Source organism: Scyliorhinus canicula, unplaced genomic scaffold, assembly GCF_902713615.1.
Source record: "Scyliorhinus canicula unplaced genomic scaffold, sScyCan1.1, whole genome shotgun sequence".
Classification (NCBI taxonomy): domain Eukaryota; kingdom Metazoa; phylum Chordata; class Chondrichthyes; order Carcharhiniformes; family Scyliorhinidae; genus Scyliorhinus; species Scyliorhinus canicula.
The window spans coordinates 905,574-928,095 of record NW_024055497.1 but is presented as its reverse complement, the minus strand read 5'-3'; the positions used below and the strand labels follow the sequence as shown (position 1 = coordinate 928,095).

General features: G+C 50.6%; 1 protein-coding gene and 1 non-coding gene across 2 annotated transcripts; both read left to right on the top strand.

Annotated features, from left to right (window-relative positions):
* Nucleotides 1–5,139: 5,139 nt before the first annotated feature.
* trnak-cuu lies at nt 5,140–5,212 on the top strand. The gene has a single exon. It is a non-coding gene; the product is annotated as a tRNA-Lys (tRNA).
* Nucleotides 5,213–7,900: 2,688 nt separating this feature from the next.
* LOC119960299 (zinc finger protein 214-like) lies at nt 7,901–8,566 on the top strand (the record flags this gene model as incomplete). Its single annotated transcript, XM_038788047.1, has 1 exon — nt 7,901–8,566. A coding segment is annotated over one exon (666 nt), but the record flags the coding sequence as incomplete, so codon positions are not given.
* Nucleotides 8,567–22,522: the final 13,956 nt, after the last annotated feature.

Sequence of the window (22,522 nt, the reverse complement as noted above, 5' to 3'; positions counted from 1 at the left end):
AGTGTGATCTGGACAAGTTGAGTGAGTGGGCAAATGAATGGCAGATGCAATATAATTTGGAGAAATGCAAGGTTATCCACTTTGGTACCAAAAATGAGTAGGCAGACTATTATCTGAATGGCCATAGATCAGGAGAGGGGAATGTGCAACAAGACCTGCGTATCCTCGGATACCAGTCACTGAAGGTAAGCATGCAGCTACAGCAGGCGGTAAAGAAGGCAAATGGTATGCTAGCCTTCATTGCAAGCGGCTTCGAGTACAGGAGCAGGAATATCTTGCTGTCATTATATAGGGCCTTGGCGAGGCCGTACCTGGAATAGTGTGTGTAGTTTTGGTCTCCTTATCTGAGGAAGGATGTTCTTGCTCTAGAGGGAGTGCAGCGAAGGTTTACCAGACTGATTCCTGGGATGGTGGGACTGATGTATGAGAGATTGAATCAGTTAGGATTGTATCCGCTGTAGTTCAGAAGAATGGGGGAATCTCATAGAAACCTATAATATTCCAACAGGACTTGACAGGGTAGATGCAGGAAAGATTTTCCCGATGAAGGGAGTGTACAGAACGAGAGGTCGCAGTCTGAGGATACGGGGGAGACTATTTAGGACAGAGATGAGAAATTTCTTCACCCAGAGAGTGGTGAGTCTGTGGAATTTGTTACCTCAGGAAATAGTTGAGGCCAATACATTGTATATTTGCAAGAAGCAGTTAGATATCGCACTGAGGGCAAAGGGGATCAAAGGATATGGAGGGAGAAGCGGGATTAGATTAAGCTATTGAGTTGGATGATAAACCAGGATCATAATGAATAGCAGAGCAGGTGCAAAGGGCCAAATAGTCTCATCCTGCTCCTATTTTCTATGTAATTCCTTCTCACACTAAGAGCAGATGAACGGCCTCTCCTCAGTATGTACTCGCTGGTGTGTCTGCAGGTTGGATGACTGAGTGAATCCTTTCCCACAGAGGCAGCAGGTGAATGGCCTCTCCCCAGTGTGAATTCGCTGATGGCTCCTCAGGTTGGATAAAGCACGGAATCTCTGCCCACACTGAAAGCAGGTGAATGGCTTCTCCCCAGTGTGAACTCGCTGGTGTGTCTGCAGCGTGGATAACTGGGTGAATCCCTTTCCACAGAGAGAGCAGGTGAATGGCTTCTCCCCAGTGTGAACTCGCTGGTGTGTCTGCAGGGCGGATGATTCAATGAATCCCTTCCCACACTGAGAGCAGGTGAATGGCCTCTCCCTCGTGTGAACTCGCTGATGTTTCCGCAGGGCGGATGATTCAATAAATCCTTTCCCACATTTAGAGCAGGTGAACGGTCTATCCCCAGTGTGACTGTGTCGATGAATCTCCAGCTTAGATGGGAACCTGAATCCCCTCCCGCAGTCCCCACATTTCCACGGTTTCTCCATGTTTTGGGTCTCCTCGTGTCTCTCCAGATTGGACAATCAGTGGAAGCCTTGTCTACACACAGAACATGTGCATTGTCTCTCCTCACTGTGAATGGTGTGATGTTTTTCAGGCTGTGTAACTAGTTAAAGCTCTTTCCACAGTCAGTTCACTGGAACACTCTCACTCGAGTTTAGTGTGTATGTCGGGTTTTTTTCAGTCGTTTCCTACAGATAGAAAAGACAAACATTTCTTCTTCCACATTCACAGGCCAATGATATGCAGGTTCTGATGAATGGAGTGACTCTGTTAAATCTTGATGTGAACTTCACATCTGTAAATCCTCCCCTTGTAATATCCTGCAAAAGGAGTTTATAAAATTCATCACTAGGGGCGCGCACAGTGGCTAGCCGAGAACCCAGGTTTGATCCTGGTCCTGGGTCACTGTCCATATGGAGTTTGCACATTCTCCCCGTGTCTGCATGGGTCTGGCCCCACGATCCAAAAAGATGTGCAGTTAGGTGAATTGGCCACGCTAAAATTACTCCTTAATCAGGGGAAAAAAAGAATTGGGTATTCTAAAAAAAAAAGTCATCACTGTCAGTCCAGGATAGAAATTCTGAACAGACAATTCTAGTTTCTCTGGAACATTTTTCCCTCTCTTGTTCCCCCAAAGCTGTAAATCCCCGTCCCACACACTCTCCCTCCTCCCTGGGCTGAAATCCAAACCCATCTCACCATCTGCACCATTTCTTTCCTCCACTCCCAGTTTTCTCCCTCCCTCTCCTCTGCCTGGGTTCAGTTCTCCAGCTCCTGTCTGCAGACTGACAATAAAATCAATGGGTCTTATTGGGCGTTTGGGGCCTCCAGCGGGTGTTTGTGAATCCTCCCCGCCCACCTACCAGGGTTTCCTTCCTTGCCAGAGATCAGAGTCCTCATTGAAGATTTGAGCCCAAACTGGAACCACAATAAATTGGCTCTTAATTGGGAGAAAAAAAATTACATGAAGGTTTGCGGCTCCACAAAGTGTTTCCAACTCCTCCCACCCATCTCCTTAACAGGTTGACCCATTTATTTGACTGACTAAAAGAATGGTCTCTGGCGGCCCAGCGATTAGCACTGCTGCCTCACAGTGCCCATGAACCAGGTTTGATCCCGGCCTCAGGTCACTGTCCGTGTGGAGTTTGCACATTCTTCCTGTGTCGGCAGGGGTCTCACCCCCACAACCCAAAGATGTCCAGTTAGGTGGTTTGGCCAAGCTAAATTCCACCTTAATTCCAAAAAAAATTATCGGTTACTGTAAATTCATTTTTTAAAAAAGGATTGTTTCTCCTCGTGTTCACAATTAAACTGGTAGATTCCCCAGGAGGTGGCTGACATTTCAGGGGACATTAAATTAATAATGGACAGAGATATGTCCAGTGTTGTTACATGGTACAGATTCAATATATGAATTTCAGTTTGTAATAAAGTACATGTATAATTATTTCTCGTCTTGTAATATCAGACTGTAGCTACGTTATAGATTTCCAGTCATCTGTTCTCTCAGAAGGTTGTTAGCCTTTGGATTTCTCTTCCACAGGGACCAGTTGTATCTGGGGGTCATTGACAGGAAATAGCTGATTCTGTGATGGGGAGGGGATGGGAGATCCCTGATTCGGGGCTGGTTACCTGGAATGTAAGGGGATTGGATGGACCAGTGAAGGTGGAGGGTTTTCGCTCCCTAAAGAATCTAAATGCTGGTGTGGTGTTCTTGCAGGAGACACACTCGCGGGTTAGAGATCAGACCAGACTGCGGAGCGGGGAGCCAAGTGTTTCACTCGGGCTTTGACGGAAGGGCTCGATGTGCTGCAATTTTAATCAATAAACAGATCCCTCTTTCGGTCACCAGGATCACTGCGGACACTAATGGGAGATACGTGGTGGTCAGTGGGTCATTGGCAGGTACATTGGTGGTGCTGGTGTATGGCTAAGCCCCTAACTGGGACCATGTGACATTTGTTAAAAATATAGTTGGGATCCAGACCTGGATACATATCAATTAATTCTTGGAGGAAACTTCACTTGTGTACTGGATCCAAAAATGGACTGGTCCAAGCTGATTCAACCAGTGAAATCTGGACGGGCTACCCGGTATCGATCCAAGCACCGGAAATGACAATGGCAAATCTGGCAAAAGATAAAGAAATCTGTTCCCATCAGCAGAGTGTAAAAGGATTATGGGACACAGATTTAAGATTGTGAGCAAGATCTACAGAGGAGATATGAGAAAGAAAGTTTACACAATGTGTGGTCATGATCTGAACTCAATGCTTACACACAAAGGGCGATAATCTCCAGGTCCTGATAACCCGAATGGTGCTGTCAGAATTTGATGTGAGGATTGGTTGAGAGTTTCCTGTCTGCGAATCCCTTTCTAAGCCCCTGTGAAAGAAGTTTACAAATGCATCACTGTCATTTCCAGAATAGTAATTCAGGAAAGATAAACATTTCTCCTGGTTTGAGTTTGCTGTGTGTAAATCCTCCCCTACTAACCCCCTGTAAAAGGAGTTTCCAAAATTAATCACTGTCAGTCCAGGATAGAAATTCACAACATTCTCCCCTCCTGCTCCCGGGTCCAGGATGACCGCTCATGCCCCCCACTGCACACTGACCCTCTTGTCATCAGCAGTCCCCTGATTTGAGGATGACGTCTACTCAGGATTGTGAATTTCTATCCTGGGTCTTCATGTGACTGAACAGAGCCGCAGAGCTTTGGACACATGGGGCAGGATGTCTAATGAGACAATGAAATCTGGAGAGCAGGATTGGCTTCCTTTTCTTTCCATCGCTGCCACTGCTTTGCATCATCAATAAGACATTGAGAGTCAAAGACTAATCCAGTTTGATGGACAAGTTGTCTCCATTCTGAACAATGGGGAACAAGCTCCTCCCACTCATTGAAACATTGCCCCAACAAAGATGACAAACGCGCATGCGCCCTGATGCACAGCCAATAAAGATGGCGGCAAGGGCACCCGAAAAGGAAATCTGCGTAGACGTAGGAAAACTCCACAGGGACAGTGACCCAAGGTCGGAATTAATCATAGAATCTACAGTGCAGAAGGAAACCATTCGGCCCATCAAGTCTGCACCGGCGTTACCTGATCTGGCCAACTCACTGAAATGTGGTTCATTCTGAACTGCCTAGCAAACCACTCAGTTTAAGGGCAATTAGGAATGGACAACCAAGCTGGTTTACCCGTGACACTCACATCCCATAAAGAATAGAGAAAATCAATGGGCTGTTTCCAGTGACAGTTTCAAAGGAATCAGTACTGGGCCCTTCATTCCTGGTTTATATCATTGATATGAAAGTAAATGTAGGAACATGAGGAAGAAGTTTACCTTTGACACAAAAATGATTGAACACTGGAGGAATGAGGAAGAAAGTTGGAGGGAAAACAAGGCAAAGGATGACATGATAAATGGCAGGACAGGACGAGTTAGGCCAGAGATAGATCCCTGTGCACAGGAAGATTGCACTAGAGAGAGCAGAGAGGGGTTTTAACAACATCAGCCAGAAATTGACAATGTTTGCTCTAGGGAAAGTTTGACCAAGCTTCAGCTTCTTTAATCTGAGAACATTGAGCTGAACTGTTTTATGGGTGACACTGCAGCACAGTGTTTGCTCTGAGGAAAGTTTGGATAAACTGGGGCTGTTTTCTATGGAACAGAAAAGACTGAAGGGAGACCAAAATGAAATTAAGGAAAGCAGCCTGGCTAGCTCAGTCAGTAGAGCATGGGACTCTTAATCCCAGGGCCGTGGGTTCAAGACCCACGTTGGGCTCTTCAGCTTCTTTAATCTGAGAACATTGAGCTGAACTGTTTACGGTAGCACAGTTTTTATCACTGTTGCTTAACCCCGCCAGGGTGCCGGGGTTCAATTCCCACTTGGGACACTGTCTGCGCAGAGTCTGCACGGTCTCCCAGCGTCTGTATGAGTCTCCTCCCACAAGTCCCGAAAGAGATGCTTGTTAGGTGAATTGGACATTCTGAATTCTCCCTCTGTGTACCCGAATAAGTGCCGGAGTGTGGTGACCAGGGGATTTTCACAGGGGACTTCATGCAGTGTTAATGTAAGCCTACTTGTGACAATAATAAAGATTATTCTAAATATATAAATTTCATGGTGGCACAGTGGTTGGGGACCCGGGTTCGATCCTGGCCCTTGGTCACAGTCTCTGAGGAGTTTGCACATTTTCCCATTGTCTGTGTGGGTTTCACCCCCACAACCCAAATATGTGCAGGCTAGGTGACTTGGCAAAATTAAATTGCCCCTTAATTGGAAAAAAATATAAATTTATATTTATAAATATTCTGAGGGATCTAAATAGATTGGATAGGAAGGTCCTATTCTCTTTGGTTGCGGGGTACATATAAAAGGGGGCAGAGATTTAGGGAAGGACTAGGAGGTTTAGAGGGTGGTGAGGATCTGTGACATGCTGCCTGAAATGATGGCAGAAACGCTCATAACATTTAAAAGGTATTTAGATAGACAGTTGAATTTATGTAACTTAGAATGCTACAGACCACAATCTGGAATTTTATTTTATTTTTTATAAATTTAGAGTACCCAATTTTTTTTCATATTAAGTGTCAATTTAGTATTGCCAATCCACCCAGCCTGCACATCTTTGGGTGGTGGGGGCAAAACCCACGCAAACATGGGTAGAATGTGCAAACTCCATACGAACAGTGAGCCAGAGCCAGGATCAAACCTGCGACTTTGGCACCGTGAGGCAGCAGGGCTAACCCACTGCACCACCGTGCTGCCCTCACAATCTGGAAATTGAGATTAGGCTGAATACCTACTTTGTAGCCACAATGAGCTGAATGAAATGCAACAGGAACAATAAATTTTGATAAAATCCGGGATAGTAACTCTCACTACTAACAAGGTCAGCAGTTTGCCCAGTTTAGCTGCCAAGTATGCTAATGTGGCAATTTTAAAATGTACCTGCACACATGATGAATCGAGTAACTCAGTCAGAGGATGATATGATGTTTGGTTTGAAGTTCCCGTTAGTAAATCCTCCTCTTTCTAAAGGAGTTTCGAAAGGAATTTCACTCAGTCCTGGAGAGAAATTCACAAGATTCTCTCTTCCGACTTCCGGTTCCTGGATTCCCGCGCATGCGCCCTGCTGCACATTTCCGCTGAGAAAGATGGCGGCCGCGCAGGCGCCCTGCTGCATATCGCCCCCTAAACAGATGACAGCCCTTAACAGGGGCCGATCAGAGAGAAAAACACCGATGCGGCTGGCACATGCGGTACAAACAACGAACGTAATCAAAAGTGCCGGAACCAATTTATCACCCTGAGGAACAAAATGAAATAATGGCAGATAAGGCTACCCGGAATGCCGGGCGCGACCGAATACACCCCATCTCCATCTCAGGAGTCAGAACGCGCAGGCGCTAGTTGCCCCGCCCCCGGAAGTCTCCTCTCTGCGCGGTGCTGCTCCGGCCTGAGCGCAGCCGCAGTGAGAGTGAGTGCGGCTCCCAGAGGCTGAATGAGAGCCGCCGCGAGTGGGGACAATGGTGAGAACCCAAACCTCCCAATAAGACCCATTGGTTTTATTGTCAGTCTGCAGACAGGAGCTGGAGAACTGAACCCAGGCAGAGGAGAGGGAGGGAGAAAACTGGGAGTGGAGGAAAGAAATGGTGCAGATGGTTAGATGGGTTTGGATTTCAGCCCAGGGGGGAGTGTGAGTGTGTGGGACTGGGATTTACAGCTTTGGAGGAACAAGAGAGGGAAAAATGTTCCAGAGAAACTAGAATTGTCTGTTCAGAATTTCTGGACTGACAGTGATGACTTTTGTAAACTCCTTTTACAGGATATTGGAAGTGGAGGATTGGCCGACAGAACCAAATATCACATCTAGATCTGACAGCCACTCGATTCATCAGGAGCTGAATGTCATCAGTCTTTGAAACTGGAAGGAGAAATATTTGTCTCTTCCGCTTAAGGAAAAAAATGTCAAAGATCAGTGTGACTGAAAAAGCACCGAGACACACACACACCCGAATGAGAGTGTTTCATTGCACTGACTGTGGAAAGAACTTGAACTAGTTACACAGCCTACAAGAAAATCACACCATTCACATGAGGGAGAAACTATACTCCTGCTGCGTGTGTCGACAAGGCTTTAAGCGGGAGTGACATAAGAACACCCTCACCATGGAGAAACCATGGGAATGTGCGGACTGTGGGAAAGGATTCAGTTACCCATCACAACTGGAAGTTCATCGTCGCAGTCACACTGGGGAGAAACCGTTCATCTGCTCCATTTGTGGGAAGGGATTCACCCATTCATACAACCTTCTGACACACCAGCGAGTTCACACTGAGGCGAGACCATTCACCTGCCCTGTGTGTGGGAAGGGATTCACTCGGTCATCCCACATTGTGACTCATCAGCTTGTTCACACTGATAAGAGACCATTTAAATGTCCTGACTGTGAGAAGAGTTTTAAATGTAAAAAGGATCTGCTGACACATCAACGTATTCACACTGGAGAGAGACCGTTCTCCTGCTCCGTGTGTGGGAAAGGATTCATTCAGTCATCCCACCTGCAGACACATCAACTTGTTCATTCTGATAACCAATTTTTTAACTGTCCTGACTGTGAGAAGAGCTTTAAAAACAAAAAGGATTTACTAACACACCAATATGTTCACACTGGGGAAAGGCCATTCACCTGCTCGGTGTGTGGGAAAGGATTCAGCCGTCCATCTGCCCTACTGAACCACCAGAGAATTCACACTGGGGAGAGGCCATTCAGCTGCTCTGACTGTGGGAAAGGATTCATTAATTCATCAAACCTTCTGATACACCAGCAGCTTCATACAGGGGATAGACCGTTCACCTGCTCTGAATGTGGGAAGGGATTCACACGTTCATACAATCTTCTGACACATCAGCAGGTTCACAGTGAGGGGAGGCCGTTCACTTGCTCAGTGTGTGGGAAGGGATTCACTCGTTCATCCAACCTATTGAATCACCAGCGAGTTCACACTGGGGAGAGGCCGTTCACCTGCTCTGTGTGTGGGAAGGGATTCAGTCAGTCATCCAACCTGTTCACACACCAGAGAGTTCACAGTGGGGAGAGGCCGTTCACTTGCTCCAAATGTGGGAAGGAATTTTCTCATTTATCGTATCTTCTGAAACACCATCGCATTCACACTGGGGAGAGGCCATTCACCTGTAATGTCTGTGGAAAGGGATTTACTGTCATCCCACCTGCTAACACACCAGCGAGTTCACAAGAAACCACATGGTTTAGATTATACCCTTATTGCTGCTGTTAATCATGTCCAGCACTGAATAATGTTCAGTCTGACAGTCTTAATCTGCTGATGAGGTTTATTATTCTGAATAAATGTGTTTGAAACGTTGTTGCAGATTTTTTTTTAAATAACAATTTTATTGAGGTAGTTTTTGGCTTTATAAACAGTTACAGACATCGTCAGAAAGAAAGCAAACAAGGCAAAAATGTGCAAACATCCACGTACTTTCAATACTTCCATCGTAACATATTGCACAAGCCCGCTCCTCTCCCACCGGTACTACCCGCCATATTTTCCCTCCTCCTCTACTCTACCCCCCCCCCCCCCCCACCCCCTGCTGACGCTCACTCTCCTGCAAAGAAGTCAATAAATGGTTGCCACCTCCGGGCGAATCCCTGCACAGATCCCCTCAAGGCAAACTTAATTTTTTCCATACCCAGGAAACTCGACATGTCCGCAAGCCACCACTCAGTCTTCGGGGGCTTTGAATCCCTCCACGCCAATAGTATTCGTCGCCGGGCTATCAGGGAAGCAAAGGCCAAAACATCGGCCTCTTTCTCCCCCTGGACCCCCGGGTCTTCCGAAACCCCAAAAATTGCCACCCCTGGACTCATCACCACCCTTGTTTTTAGCACCCGGGACATGACCCCCGCCAATCCCTCCCAGTATCCCCTCAGCTTAGGGCATGCCCAAAACATGTGAATGTGGTTCGCTGGTCCTCCCGCGCACCTAGCGCATTTTTCCTCTATCCCGAAGAATTTGCTCATCCGAGCCACCGTCATATGGGCCCGGTGAACGACCTTAAATTGAATAAGTCCAAGCCTAGCACATGTCGCGGTCGAATTTACCCTACTCAGGGCCTCTGCCCACAGCCCATCCTCCATTTCCCCACCTAGCTCCTCCTCCCATTTAAGTTTCAGTTCCTCTGTCTGGGACCCTTCCTCCCTCATGAGCACCTTATAAATACCCGAGACTCTACCTTCCCCTTCTTCCCTCCTAGAGACTATTCTATCTAGGATCCCCATTGGCGGGAGGTGTGGGAAAGATGGGACCTGTCTACGAACAAAGTCCCGCAACTGTAGGTATCTAAAATCATTTCCCCTTACCAACCCAAATTTCTCCTCCAAGCTCCTCAAACTCGCAAAGCTCCCTTCCAGGAACATATCACCCACCCTTCCCGCCTGCCGCCATACTCGGAACCCCCCCATCCATACTCCCGGGGGCAAACCGATGGTTGTCGCAGATTGGCGCCCAGACAGACGCCCCTATCTCCCCCACATGCCTCCTCCACTGGCCCCATATCCGCAGGGTCGCCACCACTACCGGGCTGGTGGTGTACTTGGTTGGCGGCAGCGGTAGAGGAGCCGTGACCAGGGCTGCCAAGCTGGAGCCCCTGCACGAAGCCGCCTCCACCCGCTCCCAAATAGACCCCGTACCCACCATCCACTTCCTTATCATAGCGATGTTGGCCGCCCAGTAATAATTAATCAGACTCGGCAAAGCCAGCCCTCCCTCGCTGCGGTTCCTCTCCAGCATCGCCTTCTTCACCCGTGAAGATTTTCCCGCCCAGACAAAGCTCATGATCATCCCGTTAACTCTTTTAAAGAAGGACTGTGGGATAAAGATCGGGAGGCACTGAAAAATAAACAGAAATCGAGGGAGGATTGTCATCTTTACAGTCTGCACCCTCCCTGCCAGCGACAGCGGGAGTGCATCCCATCTCCGAAACTCTCCCTTCATTTGCTCCACCACCCTGGCCAAATTTAACTTATGCAGCCTGCCCCAGTCTCGTGCCACCTGGATTCCCAAATACCGGAAATTTTCCTCAACCAGCCTAAACGGTAGCCCTCTCAATCTGTTCTCCTGGCCCCTTGCCTGGACCACAAACATTTCACTCTTGACCATATTTAATTTGTATCCTGAGAACTGGCCGAACTTCCTCAGCATTCCCAGTATACTTCCCATCACGGCCACTAGGTCCGACACGTACAGGAGCAGGTCGTCTGCATAAAGAGAGACCCTATGTTCAACCCCGCCCCCTTCCATCCCTCTGCGGATCAGCGCAATCGCCAGCGGCTCTATGGCCAGTGCAAACAGCAGCGGGGAGAGCGGGCAGCCCTGTCTGGTCCCTCGGTACAACCTAAAGTACTCCGACACTTCTCTGTTGGTCCTGACGCTGGCCCTCGGGGCCTGATATAATAATTTGATCCAATCCACCAATCCCTCCCCGAACCCAAACCGTCCGAGCACCTCCCAGAGATAGTCCCACTCCACCCGGTCAAAGGCCTTCTCGGCGTCCATTGCCTCCACCTCCCTACCCACTGGGGGCATCATTATCACATTAAGTAATCTCAGATTGGCCGCCAGCTGCCTACCTTTCACGAACCCCGTTTGATCCTCCCCAATCACCTCCGGTACGCAGTCCTCCATTCTAACTGCCAGTACCTTTGCCAGGAGCTTGGCGTCTACATTAATCAGGGAGATTGGCCTGTAGGATCCTCACGCCTCCGGATCTTTACCCCGCTTCAATATCAGTGATATAGTGGCTTGTGACATTGTCGGCGGCAGGGTCCCTCTGTCCCTTGCCTTATTGAAAACCCTCGCCAAGACCGGGCCCACCAGCTCAGAGAACTTCCTATAAAACTCTACTGGGTATCCATCTGGCCCCGGGGACTTCCCCGACTGCATGGCCTTTAGGCCCCCCAATACCTCCTCTACTCTAATCGGGGCCCCCAGCTCTTCCACTCGCCCCCCACCTACTGTTGGGAAGGTTAACCCGTCCAGAAACCTTTTCATCCCCTCCGGTTCTTCCGGCGGCTCCGAAGTATACAGCTTACGATAGAAGTCCTGGAATACCTTATTCAATTCTGCCGGGTCCTCCACTTTGCGCCCCCCCCCCCCCCCCCCCCCCCCGTCCCTCACTCTACCTATTTCCCTGGCCGCCTCCCTCCTCCTGAGTTGCTGCGCTAACAGTCTGCTAGCCTTTTCCCCATGCTCGTACACCACTCCCCTCGCCTTCCTAAGCTGTTCCACGGCCCTACTCGTGGATAGTGCCCCCAGTTCCGCCTGCAGTCTCTACCTCTCCCTGAGTAAAACCTCCCCCGGGGACTCCGCATGCTCTTCATCTATCCGACCCATTTCCCTGACCAATCTATCCATCTCTGCCCTGTCTGCCGTGGCTCTGTGGGCCCCAATTGAAATCAGCTCCCCCTGCACTACTGCCTTTACCGCCTCCCACAGGGTCGCCGCTGAGACCTCCCCCGTGTCATTCACCTGCAGGTAATTTTGCATACATCTCCGAAGCCTCTCGCAGATCCCCTCCTCCGACAGCAGTCCCACGTCTAGCCTCCATTGCGGGCGTTGGTAGCTCGCTTCCCCGATCTGCAGGTCCACCCAATGCGGGGCATGGTCTGAGATAGTAATTGCCGAATATTCCGTGTTCTTTACCTCCCCCATACAGTCCCTGCTTAGTACAAAGAAATCTATCCTAGAATATACTTTATGGACGTGCGAGTAAAACGAGTAGCCCCTTCCTGTTGGCTGTCCAAAGTCGGGTCAAGGACCATGTTAAAGTCCCCTCCCATTATTAGCCTGCGAGAATCCAAGTCCGGGATCTTCCCCAGCACTCTTTTAATGAAGTCCACGTCATCCCAGTTCGGGGCATATATATTCACCAGCACCACTCTTCTCCCCCCTGTCTGCGGATATGCCCTCTGCCTCAAATTGCACCCGCTTGTTGATCATGATTTCCACCCCTCTGGACTTGAGTCCAAGTCCGAGTGGAAGACCTGGCTAATCCAGCCCTTCCTTAGCCTGGTCTGGTCAGACACTTTCAGATGTGTCTCCTGCAACATAATTACGTCCGCCCTCAGGGCCCGCAAGTGCGCGAACACCCGCGCCCTCTTAACCGGCCCATTCAGTCCCTTGACGTTCCAGGTGATCAGCCTGGTCGGGAGGCACAACCCACCCCCCCCCCCCCCCCCACCCCGCCGGTCAGCCATAGCCTTTCTCGGGCCGGCCCCCGGCCCGTGCGTCGCGCCATTCCTGGCCCGCCCTTTGGCTGCCTCCACCCTCAACCTCCTTTCCAGTGCCTATTTGAAGTCCCTTCCCCGTCAGCAGAACAACCCCCCCCCCCCCCCCCCCCCCCACAAGTACCCAACCACATCCCCCGATACCCCCGTTGTTGCAGATTTTTGTCTTTCCCAACTGAACATCACCTGTCTGGAACTCAGAAAGGACAATCTGGGGGAGGATCATACGGCAGGAACAGAACTTCAGCCTGGTCACAGTCCTTCAGGGTCACACTGAGAGGGACAAACAACACTTTGCTCTTTCTCATCTCTCTTCACTGACAGCAAAGTCCCCGTGTGGGTTAATCCTGAGGCATCTAAGAAATGTGGTCCAGCCGCTCTCTTCCATATCTCAGAACCCCTAGACACGGAACAGAAGCTCCTTTACAACAAGTCTGCGTTAAAATAGCAGCTGTTAACTGCTGGGACAATTAGACAACAGTTTCATTCCTGGATAAAGAAGGAGCTGCAGTGTGTGTCCAAGAATTCCCACATTCTGTCCTTTTAAATAAATCTAACCCCTACGGGCCTTTAACAATCAGAAAAATAACAGAGAAAAGGGTGAAGCTGTGTCTGCCCCTTTAACTGGGAGCTGAGCAGTGTCAGAGCCCCGACTGTCCCTTTAAGACTGAGTGATGTGTTCAGCTGAAGATTCCTATTGGCCGTTTTCTGGGTGATCTCCTTATTCTGATCATTCTCAGTGATCCTCGGGTATGTGAACCTGCTCTCCTGTCTCTCATTCACTGATCCCTTCTCTCTCAGATTCTCACTTCTCTCCGCTCTCACACTCACTCATTCCACAGAGCGCCTAAACTCACTTAATTTCTCTCTCTGAAGAAGCACAGAACACACTGAGCCTCTCCTCCAACATCTCATTTATGGAGACCCAATCCTTTCTCTCTCACCGATTGGCCCTAACTAACTTTAAATCTCTTTTGAGGAAAATGTAATTTAGTATAATGTCCCCTTATTTCTCCCAATGATAATCCTCAGTCCATATTCCAACTCAGTGAATATGTTAAAAATCTAAATAACCTCATATTTTGAAGTATAAAATGGGAAGTGAGGTGAATGTAATGCTGAGACCGGCAGCAATCTGTGTGGGTGTTCTTGATGCTGTCAGAGTGAGTTCACCCTCACAGGCAGGAAGACTGTTCACGGTGATAACATGAAACTGACGCCTGCTGTTTCATTCTCAGGAAACACAACTTCCTGTTTCTCTGCTGCCGGTTCCAAACCGCACATCTCACTTCTGAGCAGAAAATAAATCCAGGGACCACAATCTGGTGGGACCATCTGTCAATGCGGCCTATATCTGTCCACAGAGTCAGGGCAGAGTCACACAGATCACATTGTGGTGACATTTACAAATGAGCCGGTTATTTCTGTTCAGAGTCTCCATTCCCGGACAGAACCGGCTGTGTCTGTGGACCAGTCACTGAGTTCCCTCTGCTCTCTGTAGCTGGGAACTGATAACCTGCTCCCTTATATTTTATATCATTCTTTCTGCTATTTCTCAGCTTTTATGTCTCACCACCTCACCTTTCTGTTTTTTAAAATCTCTCTTCTTTCCTCTGTATCTCTCTTAATCTCTGTCTGTTCCTATTCAACTGAGGTGTTCAAATCATTGTGCTTGTGATGGATTGAAGAAGGAAACAGAGCGAGAAAAACAGAATATGTTGGAAAAACATTTTTTTTTTGTATGTTGGAAAAACTCAGCAGTTCTGGCAGCATTGGTACAGGGAGAAACAGAGTTAACGTTTTGATTCCTTAGAAATCATAGAATTTACAGTGCAGAAGGAGGCCATTCAGCCCATCGAGTCTGCACTGGCTCTTGGAAAGTGCACCCTACCCAAGCCCACACCTCCACCCTGTCCCCATAACCCAGTAACCCCACCCAACACTAAGGGCAATTTTGGACACTAAGGGCAATTTAGCATGGCCAATCCACCTAACCTGGAGCTCCACCTGGAGCTGTGAAGCAATTATACTAACCACTATGCTACCGTGCTGCCTTGTGACTCTTCAGCGCAGGGTAAATCGGGATTGTCCCTCTGAGATCAGGGAAGGTGAAGGGGAGATTTAATAGAGCTGTTTAATATGAGGAAGGATTTGTGACGGTGTCGATGGGGAGAAACTGTTTCCCAAGAGCAGGAGGGTTTGTAACCAGAGGACACAGAGATTTAAGATATTTGACAACAGAACCCAAGGGGGTGAGGAAGAGAATGGTTTTTACACAGTGATGTGATGTGATCTGGAATTCACACTGACAGGCTGCTGGAAGCAGATTTCACAGTAACTTTCAAAGGGAATTGGATAAACACTTGCAGAGGGTAAATTGGCAGAGTTATGGTGAATGGGGTTAATTGGACAGTTCACTCATCTTTGTGACATTCTGAATTTTCCTCTCAATCTTTTCAATCACAATGTGTCTCAAAGAGATTAAAACTTTAATTTTGATGAGCTGTCAGATATGTTTCCTGTGTGACTGTGTAACTCGAGATCTATGAGAAGGAACTGAATATTTTCAGTTCCTCTAACAGATGTACCTCAGATATCAGAAATCTCTGGAGTTCCCCATGTCCTCATTGCTGTCCCCTTGGGTATAACAGCTCTCAGTCAGGTGGAGTCAGTCACACGTGTCTCTGTCATGTTTCCATTCCTATTTTACCACACACCTCCCTGTGAAACTCACCACAACATGGAAACCTCAAAATATCATTGCTTGCTACACCCTGTCCCCCTATTACAATTGGAGGTTTATTGGGCCTTTTGTCTCCATTAACATCAGCTTACCTGCCATTGAAATGACCTCAGAGACACTGGAACAACACTCTGATTGTTATACCAGACTCCAATCAGCCCAGGACCTGCAGTGGCAACATACACCAGAATTGGAATAAAAGGCAGGTTATTGTCGAATAAAGGGGGCGGCATGGTGGTTGAGTGCTTCGCACTGCTGCCTCACGGTGCCAAGGATCTGGGTTCGATCCCGTCCCCCGGGTCACTGTCCGTGTGGAGTTGGCACATTCTCCCTGTGTCTGCGTGGGTCTCACTCCCACAACCCAGTAGTGGTAGGTGGATTGACCACGCTAAATTGCCCCTTAATTGGAAAAAAATGAATTGGGTACTCTAAAAAACATTTTTTAAGTTTATGGTCTAACAGTGACAGAATAACACACACCAGAAGTGGATTATATTATGTTGTCAACAAACCATGACTAACTCACTATTATATGAAAACCGAACTTTAGTTATGGTTCTCTAGATACTGAGTGTATTATCATTACATTGGATCCAATGATATGTTCACTCATACACTGCAGCCTGACTTATTATTGTAACAGACACTGTGTTGGTTACTCTCAAAGTGAGTGAATCCTTTGCTGGTTATCCTCTGGGCCCCATCTCCACTATTATTGTCTGAGACCCTGTGGTTTTATAGGGTTTAACGATTGTCATGATAAGGGCAGATAATTAGAACAATTTTATTTTTTGTCTTTTTGAGTTTTGTGAGTGATGACCTGCTGTGTTTATCTACACGCAGCAGGAGTATATTCTGCATCCGCCACTTAGTCTGGCTTGATACACGGTGTGAAAACTAAGTAAAGGAACAAAAATTAACAGATGGACAAAACAAAGGGGGCTGCTCCCAAACAACGAATGGAGCACAGCCCGAAAGGAACTGGAAAGGAAACGGAAACTTAACAAAACCCATCAAATCAAAGTGTGAAAATCAGGGTCTATAAGGCAGCCCAACCCCTGCGGCTCCCACCGAGCACGGAAGGCCTTGAGTGAGCCCGTGGACACCGCACGCTCCAGGGACACCGGCGGCTCCCACCGAGCATGGAAGGCCTTGAGTGAGCCCGTGGACACCACACGCTCCAGGGATACCCGGCCGTGAACAAGGCTGCGAAGAGGGGCAGACAGTCAGGTCGGATGACCCCCTTGGTCGCCCGCTGCTTGGACCTATTAATGGCAAGTTTGGCCAAGGAGCAGGTTCACAAGGAGGTCCTCCGCCTTTCCCGTCCCCCCTCCGCACCGGATGTCCGTAGATCAGGAGCGTGGGGCTGAAGTGCAAACAAAATTCCAACAAGAACATTGTCAGGAAAGCAAAAAGGAAGTGCAGCCTGGGACAGGCAACATACACGTGCTCCACGGTCTCCACCAGGCTGCAAAAGTGGCAGGTCTCTGGGGAGGCCGTGTGGTGGCTTAACTTTACTTAGTTTTCACACCGGGTATCGCGCCAGACTAAGTCCGGATGCAGGATATACTCCGGTTGAACGGCACTGCCCAGTGCAACAGCCTCCAACCCAAGTCCCCAAGTTTTATGGGGAGGACGCGTCTGTAGAGAGACCACCACTGCCGGATGGCAACAAGGCATGCCAAGGCGTGTCCGGACGGCGGGCAAGGGCAAGGAGGTGGAAAGTGTGCAAATGCAGGCCGGGCAGGAAACCCCTCCGCGCAGTGCCAAAAGGAGGGTATTTGCGCAAGACAGCTGGGGTTGTGGGGCACCAGTGCCCGGGGCGTGGGTTTCGTGGCCTGGGACAAGTGTGGAATTCCGTGCAAGCTGGCATGCGCCCAGACGGGATGCCACCGCACAACAGCGCCGACTCGAGTCCACGTGTGCCCACAGGGCCGAGCACGACTGATTTTAGGCCTTGGATGGCTTTGGCCGCACGCTGGACGGACACTGCTCCGCACTCCGCAAGCTCGTAGGGCGTTATCCAGGCCACTCCTCTACCACCCAGCACGTCCCTGATCCTGATCATCCACAGCCGTCCGCTCTGCCAGCCACTGGAATGGATATTGGTGGAGGTGCGGATTCCTGAGCAGCAGCTCCCTTACGAGAGCCACCCCTCCTAACGGGGGAGAGCTGCGGCGCACGGCGACCATATTCCAGACTTTGAGAAGATCCTGGTACAAGACGGGCAGTGCCAACAAAGAAATCCGAAGACCTTGCTGGTTAACGAACAGGAGCTGCACAACGCAGTTCAGGCCATACACCTGGCAGACAAAATAAATCGCCAGGGCACACCATCGTGGAGAAGGCTCAACGTCCAGGTAACACTGCAGACTCTGAAGGTGGAAAGTCGCTACCTGGGTGCAAAGGCACACCAGCACCTGACCGCCCTCCGAAATCGGGAGATTCAACACCTCCGCAGCGACCCAGTGCAATCCATTGTCCCAGAAGAACCGAATCAGAGTTCTCTGGATGCGTGTGACAAAGTCAGGGGGAGGAGTCAAAGGGATCAGCCGGTACAACAACATGGAGGCAATCAGCTGGTTTATGACAAGAACTCGACCCCTGCAGGACAGCACTCTGAGCAGTCCTGTCCAGCATCCCATGCGAGCGGTGACCCTAGTCTCCAACTCCTGCCAGTTCACCGGCCAGGCTTCCTCTGCCCATCAAAGATGGACTCCCAAGTAGAGGATGTTGGTCCGGCTCCAGCTGAAGGGCCTGAGCTCCTTTGGGAGGGGGTCCATTTGCCATGAACTGACCAGGAGTCCGGAACATTTAGCCCAGTTGATCTTGGCAGAAGACGTGTGGAGTACACAGGCCCTCTCGCATCCTCTGCAGGTCACCAGGGTCAGTGAACAGGAGGAGCACATCATCAGCGTAAGCCGAAAGGACCACCGCCATGGCCAGTTCCTGCAGAACCAGCCCCGTTAACCTCCTCCGCAGGAGGCGCAGGAAAGGCTCCAAGCAGAGAGAATAAAGTTGGCCAGACAAGGGGCAGCCCTGACGCACTCCTCTCCCAAAGCGAAGGGACGCCGTCAGGGACCCGTTAACCTTAATCAGACACTCCGAGGCGGCGTACAGTAATCGGATCTGGGCAACAAAGTGCGTCCTGAACCCGAAAGCTCGCAGAGTCCCGAGCAAATACTCGAACCCACCCTGTCGAACACCTTCTCCTGGTCAAGAGACAGGAAGGCGCTCGACATAGCAGTTCTCTTTGGGTCGGAGAGGGGAAGGTGTCTGACATCTATAAGGTAATGCAGGAGGTGGAGGAGCCGTCAGTGGAGAAGCTGAAGGCTAAATGGGAGGGGGAACTTGGGGAATAGATAGAGGACGGGACGTGGGCGGATGGAGAGAGTCAACTCTTCCTCTTCATGTGCGAGGCTTAGTCTCATCCAATTTAAGGTGCTGCACCGGGCCCACATGTCCAGGACTAGGATGAGTAGGTTCTTTGGGGGTGAGGACAGGTGCACCAGATGTTCAGGGAGTCCAGCGAACCACGCCCATATGTTCTGGCCATGCCCAGCACTGGAAGAATTCTGGAAGGGGGTGGCGGGGACGGTGTCGAGGGTAGTTGGATCCAGGGTCAAACCAGGGTGGGGACTTGCGATTTTCGGAGTTGTAGTAGAGCCAGGAGTGCAGGAGGCGAAAGAGGCCGGTGTCCTGGCCTTTGCGTCCCAAGTAGCCTGGCGGAGGATCTTGCTGCAGTGGAAGGATGTGAGGCCCCCAAGCGTGGAGACCTGGGTCAATGACATGGCGGGATTTATAAAGCTGGAAAGGGTCAAATTTGCCCTGAGAGGATCAGTACAAGGGTTCTATAAACGGTGGCAGCCTTTTCTGGACTTCCTGGTTCAAAGATAGGTATCTTGGTCAGTAGCAGCAGCAAACCGGGGGGGGGGGGGGGGGGGGGGGGGGGGGGTGGAGGGTGTTCCTCATCATAGTTTCTATTTTTTTTGCTGCGGTTATGTAACTTAACATTGTGTTAATTTAAGTTGTTGTTAATATGTTGGGTTGTTCATTGAGGAGGGGCGAAGGTTCATGATTGTTGTCATTATTGTTATTGTTGGTATTTTAGTATGGTTTGATGTTATTGTATAAATTCAAAACTTTTTCAATAAAAATTATTTTTTAAAAAAGACATAGCAGTTCTCTGCTTTGGACTCGAGGAGCAGCCCCAGCTGTCCAGGGCCAGCCGCACGCAGTCCGGGTAACCATGATGCTTTTCAAAAATGCCCGGAAGGGATGAGGGGAGACTCGGTGCCGGGCATGAGGCCGCCCTCTGCCTCGCTGCAGAGAGCGTCTAAATCCTCCTCCTCACCCGTCACTGAGCAGCCTTCCTCCTCCGAGCAGTCACTGGCTGAGCCCGAGTCCCCGTAGCAGGCGCCGTGGGCCCATCGTCATGCCCTTGGCCCGAGTTGATCCGGGGCTGGTTTAGCACAGGGCTAAATAGCTGGCTTTTAAAGCAGACCAAGGCAGGCCAGCAGCGCGGGTTGAATTCCAGTACCAGCCTCCCCGAACAGGCGCCGGAATGTGGAGACTAGGGGCTTTTCACAGTAACTTCATTTGAAGCCTACTTGTGACAATAAGCGATTTTCATTTCATTTTTCATTTCATCCCACCCCAGGATCATCCTCAGGTGGGTTCCCTGCAGCTCCCCCCACGATTCAGGGTCCACGGATAGCGGCGGCTCCGACCCCGCCTCCGCCGTCGTTGCCGGGCCCTCAGAGAGACCCCGGAAGACCCGCGGGAACAGCTCCGGGATGGAATCTAGCATCATCTGCTTGGGTGTTGTGAGCGGGGAGCCTTCCTCGCCGTCGTCCGCCCATGACCCGAATATATAAGGAGACTGGTGGCTGCCGCCAGCCCCTGGCGATGAATAAAAGGAGGTGACCGGGGAGTAAAACTGTACCGGGCGGAACGAGTCCTCGGGGGGGTCACATCTCCGCCCGGCCCCGGGCCTCCCTGCTCGGGAGACGGCAGAATGGGCACCTCGGTGGCCTTTGAGACCGCCTTGACCTTCATTTTTACGGGGCTGGGCTTCAGGGTGCTGGGAATAAACACAGGAGATACACAACACAGCTCGCCTGGGGAGGGCGTAGCCAGATCCACCAGCTCCTCCAGCCCAGGCAGGCGGCGCTTGCGGGAGGCAGGCTCATCTTGCTGCGGGGTCTCCACTGCTGGAGGGCCCTCGGCAGCGTCCCACCTCCCCTCCCCTCCCCCCCACCACCGGCCAGCCCCTGGGATTGTTCCGCCCGGCACAGTTGTTCAGTACACCTCATGATTGGGTGGGCATAACATTTGACCACAAGTTGCCATGGCGGAAAGGCGAGGGGACCGCGGAGGCAGCGGAGGGTTGAGAGGCTCCTGACCCTGCATTGGTTCTTGCCCGCCCTGCCCCCAGCAGAGTGCCCCCATCCCTGGTACGGTCTGGCCATGTATCTAAGACCAGGATAGTAGGGAAATGGTGGAGGGGGAGGGGGGATGGACGTGGCACAACAACAGCAGGTGTCACAAGGGAAGGTGCTGCAGGGCAACAGCAGAGTGGGGCAGCGTTCTTCAGCCTTGGAGGGGCCTAAAACAATGTCCCAGGCTGCCCCACACCCACCACAGGCGGTGAAAGGCAGGCGGACGGCGCCCTTCAGCCCTGTGGGGCACAAAACAAAGCCCTTGGTCTTCACAACAGCCCCAGCTGGTCCCACCTCGGGCAGAGGGGTGGGAGGACAGAGGGCAGGGTCTTCACCCCGGGAGGGTGGCAGCAACAGGTCCCAGGCGGTCCCACCTCAGGCAGAGGGGCGGGAGGACAGAGGGCAGGGTCTGCAGTCCCAGGTGGTCCCACTCCCACCTCAGGCAGAGGGGTGGGAGGACAGAGGCAGGATCTGCAGTCCCAAGTGGTCCCACCTCAGGCAGAGGGGCGGGAGGACAGAGGCAGGATCTGCAGTCCCAGGTGGTCCCACCTCAGGCAGAGGGGCGGGAGGACAGAGGCAGGATCTGCAGTCCCAGGTGGACCCACCTCAGGCAGAGGGGTGGGAGGACAGAGGGCAGCAGGAGTTGAGGGGGGGGGGGGGGAGGGGCAGAGATAGGAACAACCAGCCAGTCACCCTGAGCCTGTGGCCGGTCACCATACGTCACCGTCACAATGCCCGGGTGATTGACATCAGGTCCCGACCAATAGGAAGAGGAGGTGGGACTGAAGGACCTCCAACCAATCGGAGTGAATGAGGGGCGGGGCCCGCTGTGATTGAAGCATGCGCAGTGTGGGTAATGGCGAAGGAGAAGGACGTGTTTTTCAGATCGGAAATTGGTGAGAGGCGTTTACCAATATGGAGGGAGCGGGAGATCGCGGGGGTGTGCGGAAACGTTGTATAAAGCTGTTGGGCGCCGCAAATCGCGAAGAGTTTACGGGACCCAGTCTGTACCGAGCGGGGCTGCAGCTCCTCATATTCGGCTCGGGTTAACGGCCGCCATCTTTCTTGGATGTGCATCAGGGCGCATGCGCGTTTCTCATCTTTGTCGGGGCGATGTTTCAATGAGTGGGAGGAGCTTGTTCCCCATTGTTCAGAATGGAGACAACTTGTCCATCAAACTGGATTAGTCTTTCAGTCCCAATGTCTTATTGATGATGCAAAGCGGTGGCAGAGATGGAAAGAAAAGGAAGCCAATCCAGCTCTCCAGATTTCACTGTCTCATTAGACATCCTGCCCCGTGTGTCCAAAGCTCTGCAGCTCTGTTCAGCCACATGAAGACTAGGGGCAGAAACTCGCAACCATGATTCAACATCACCCTCAAATCTGGGGACTGCTGATGACAAGAGGGTCAGTGTGCAGCGGGGGATATGAGTGATCATCCTGGACCCGGAGCAGGAGGAACGAATGTTGTGAATTTCTATTCTGGACTGACAGTGATTAATTTTGGAAACATCTTTTACAGGGGGTTAGTAGGGGAGGATTTACACACAGCAAATTCAAACCAGGAGAAATATTTATCTTTCCTGAATTACAT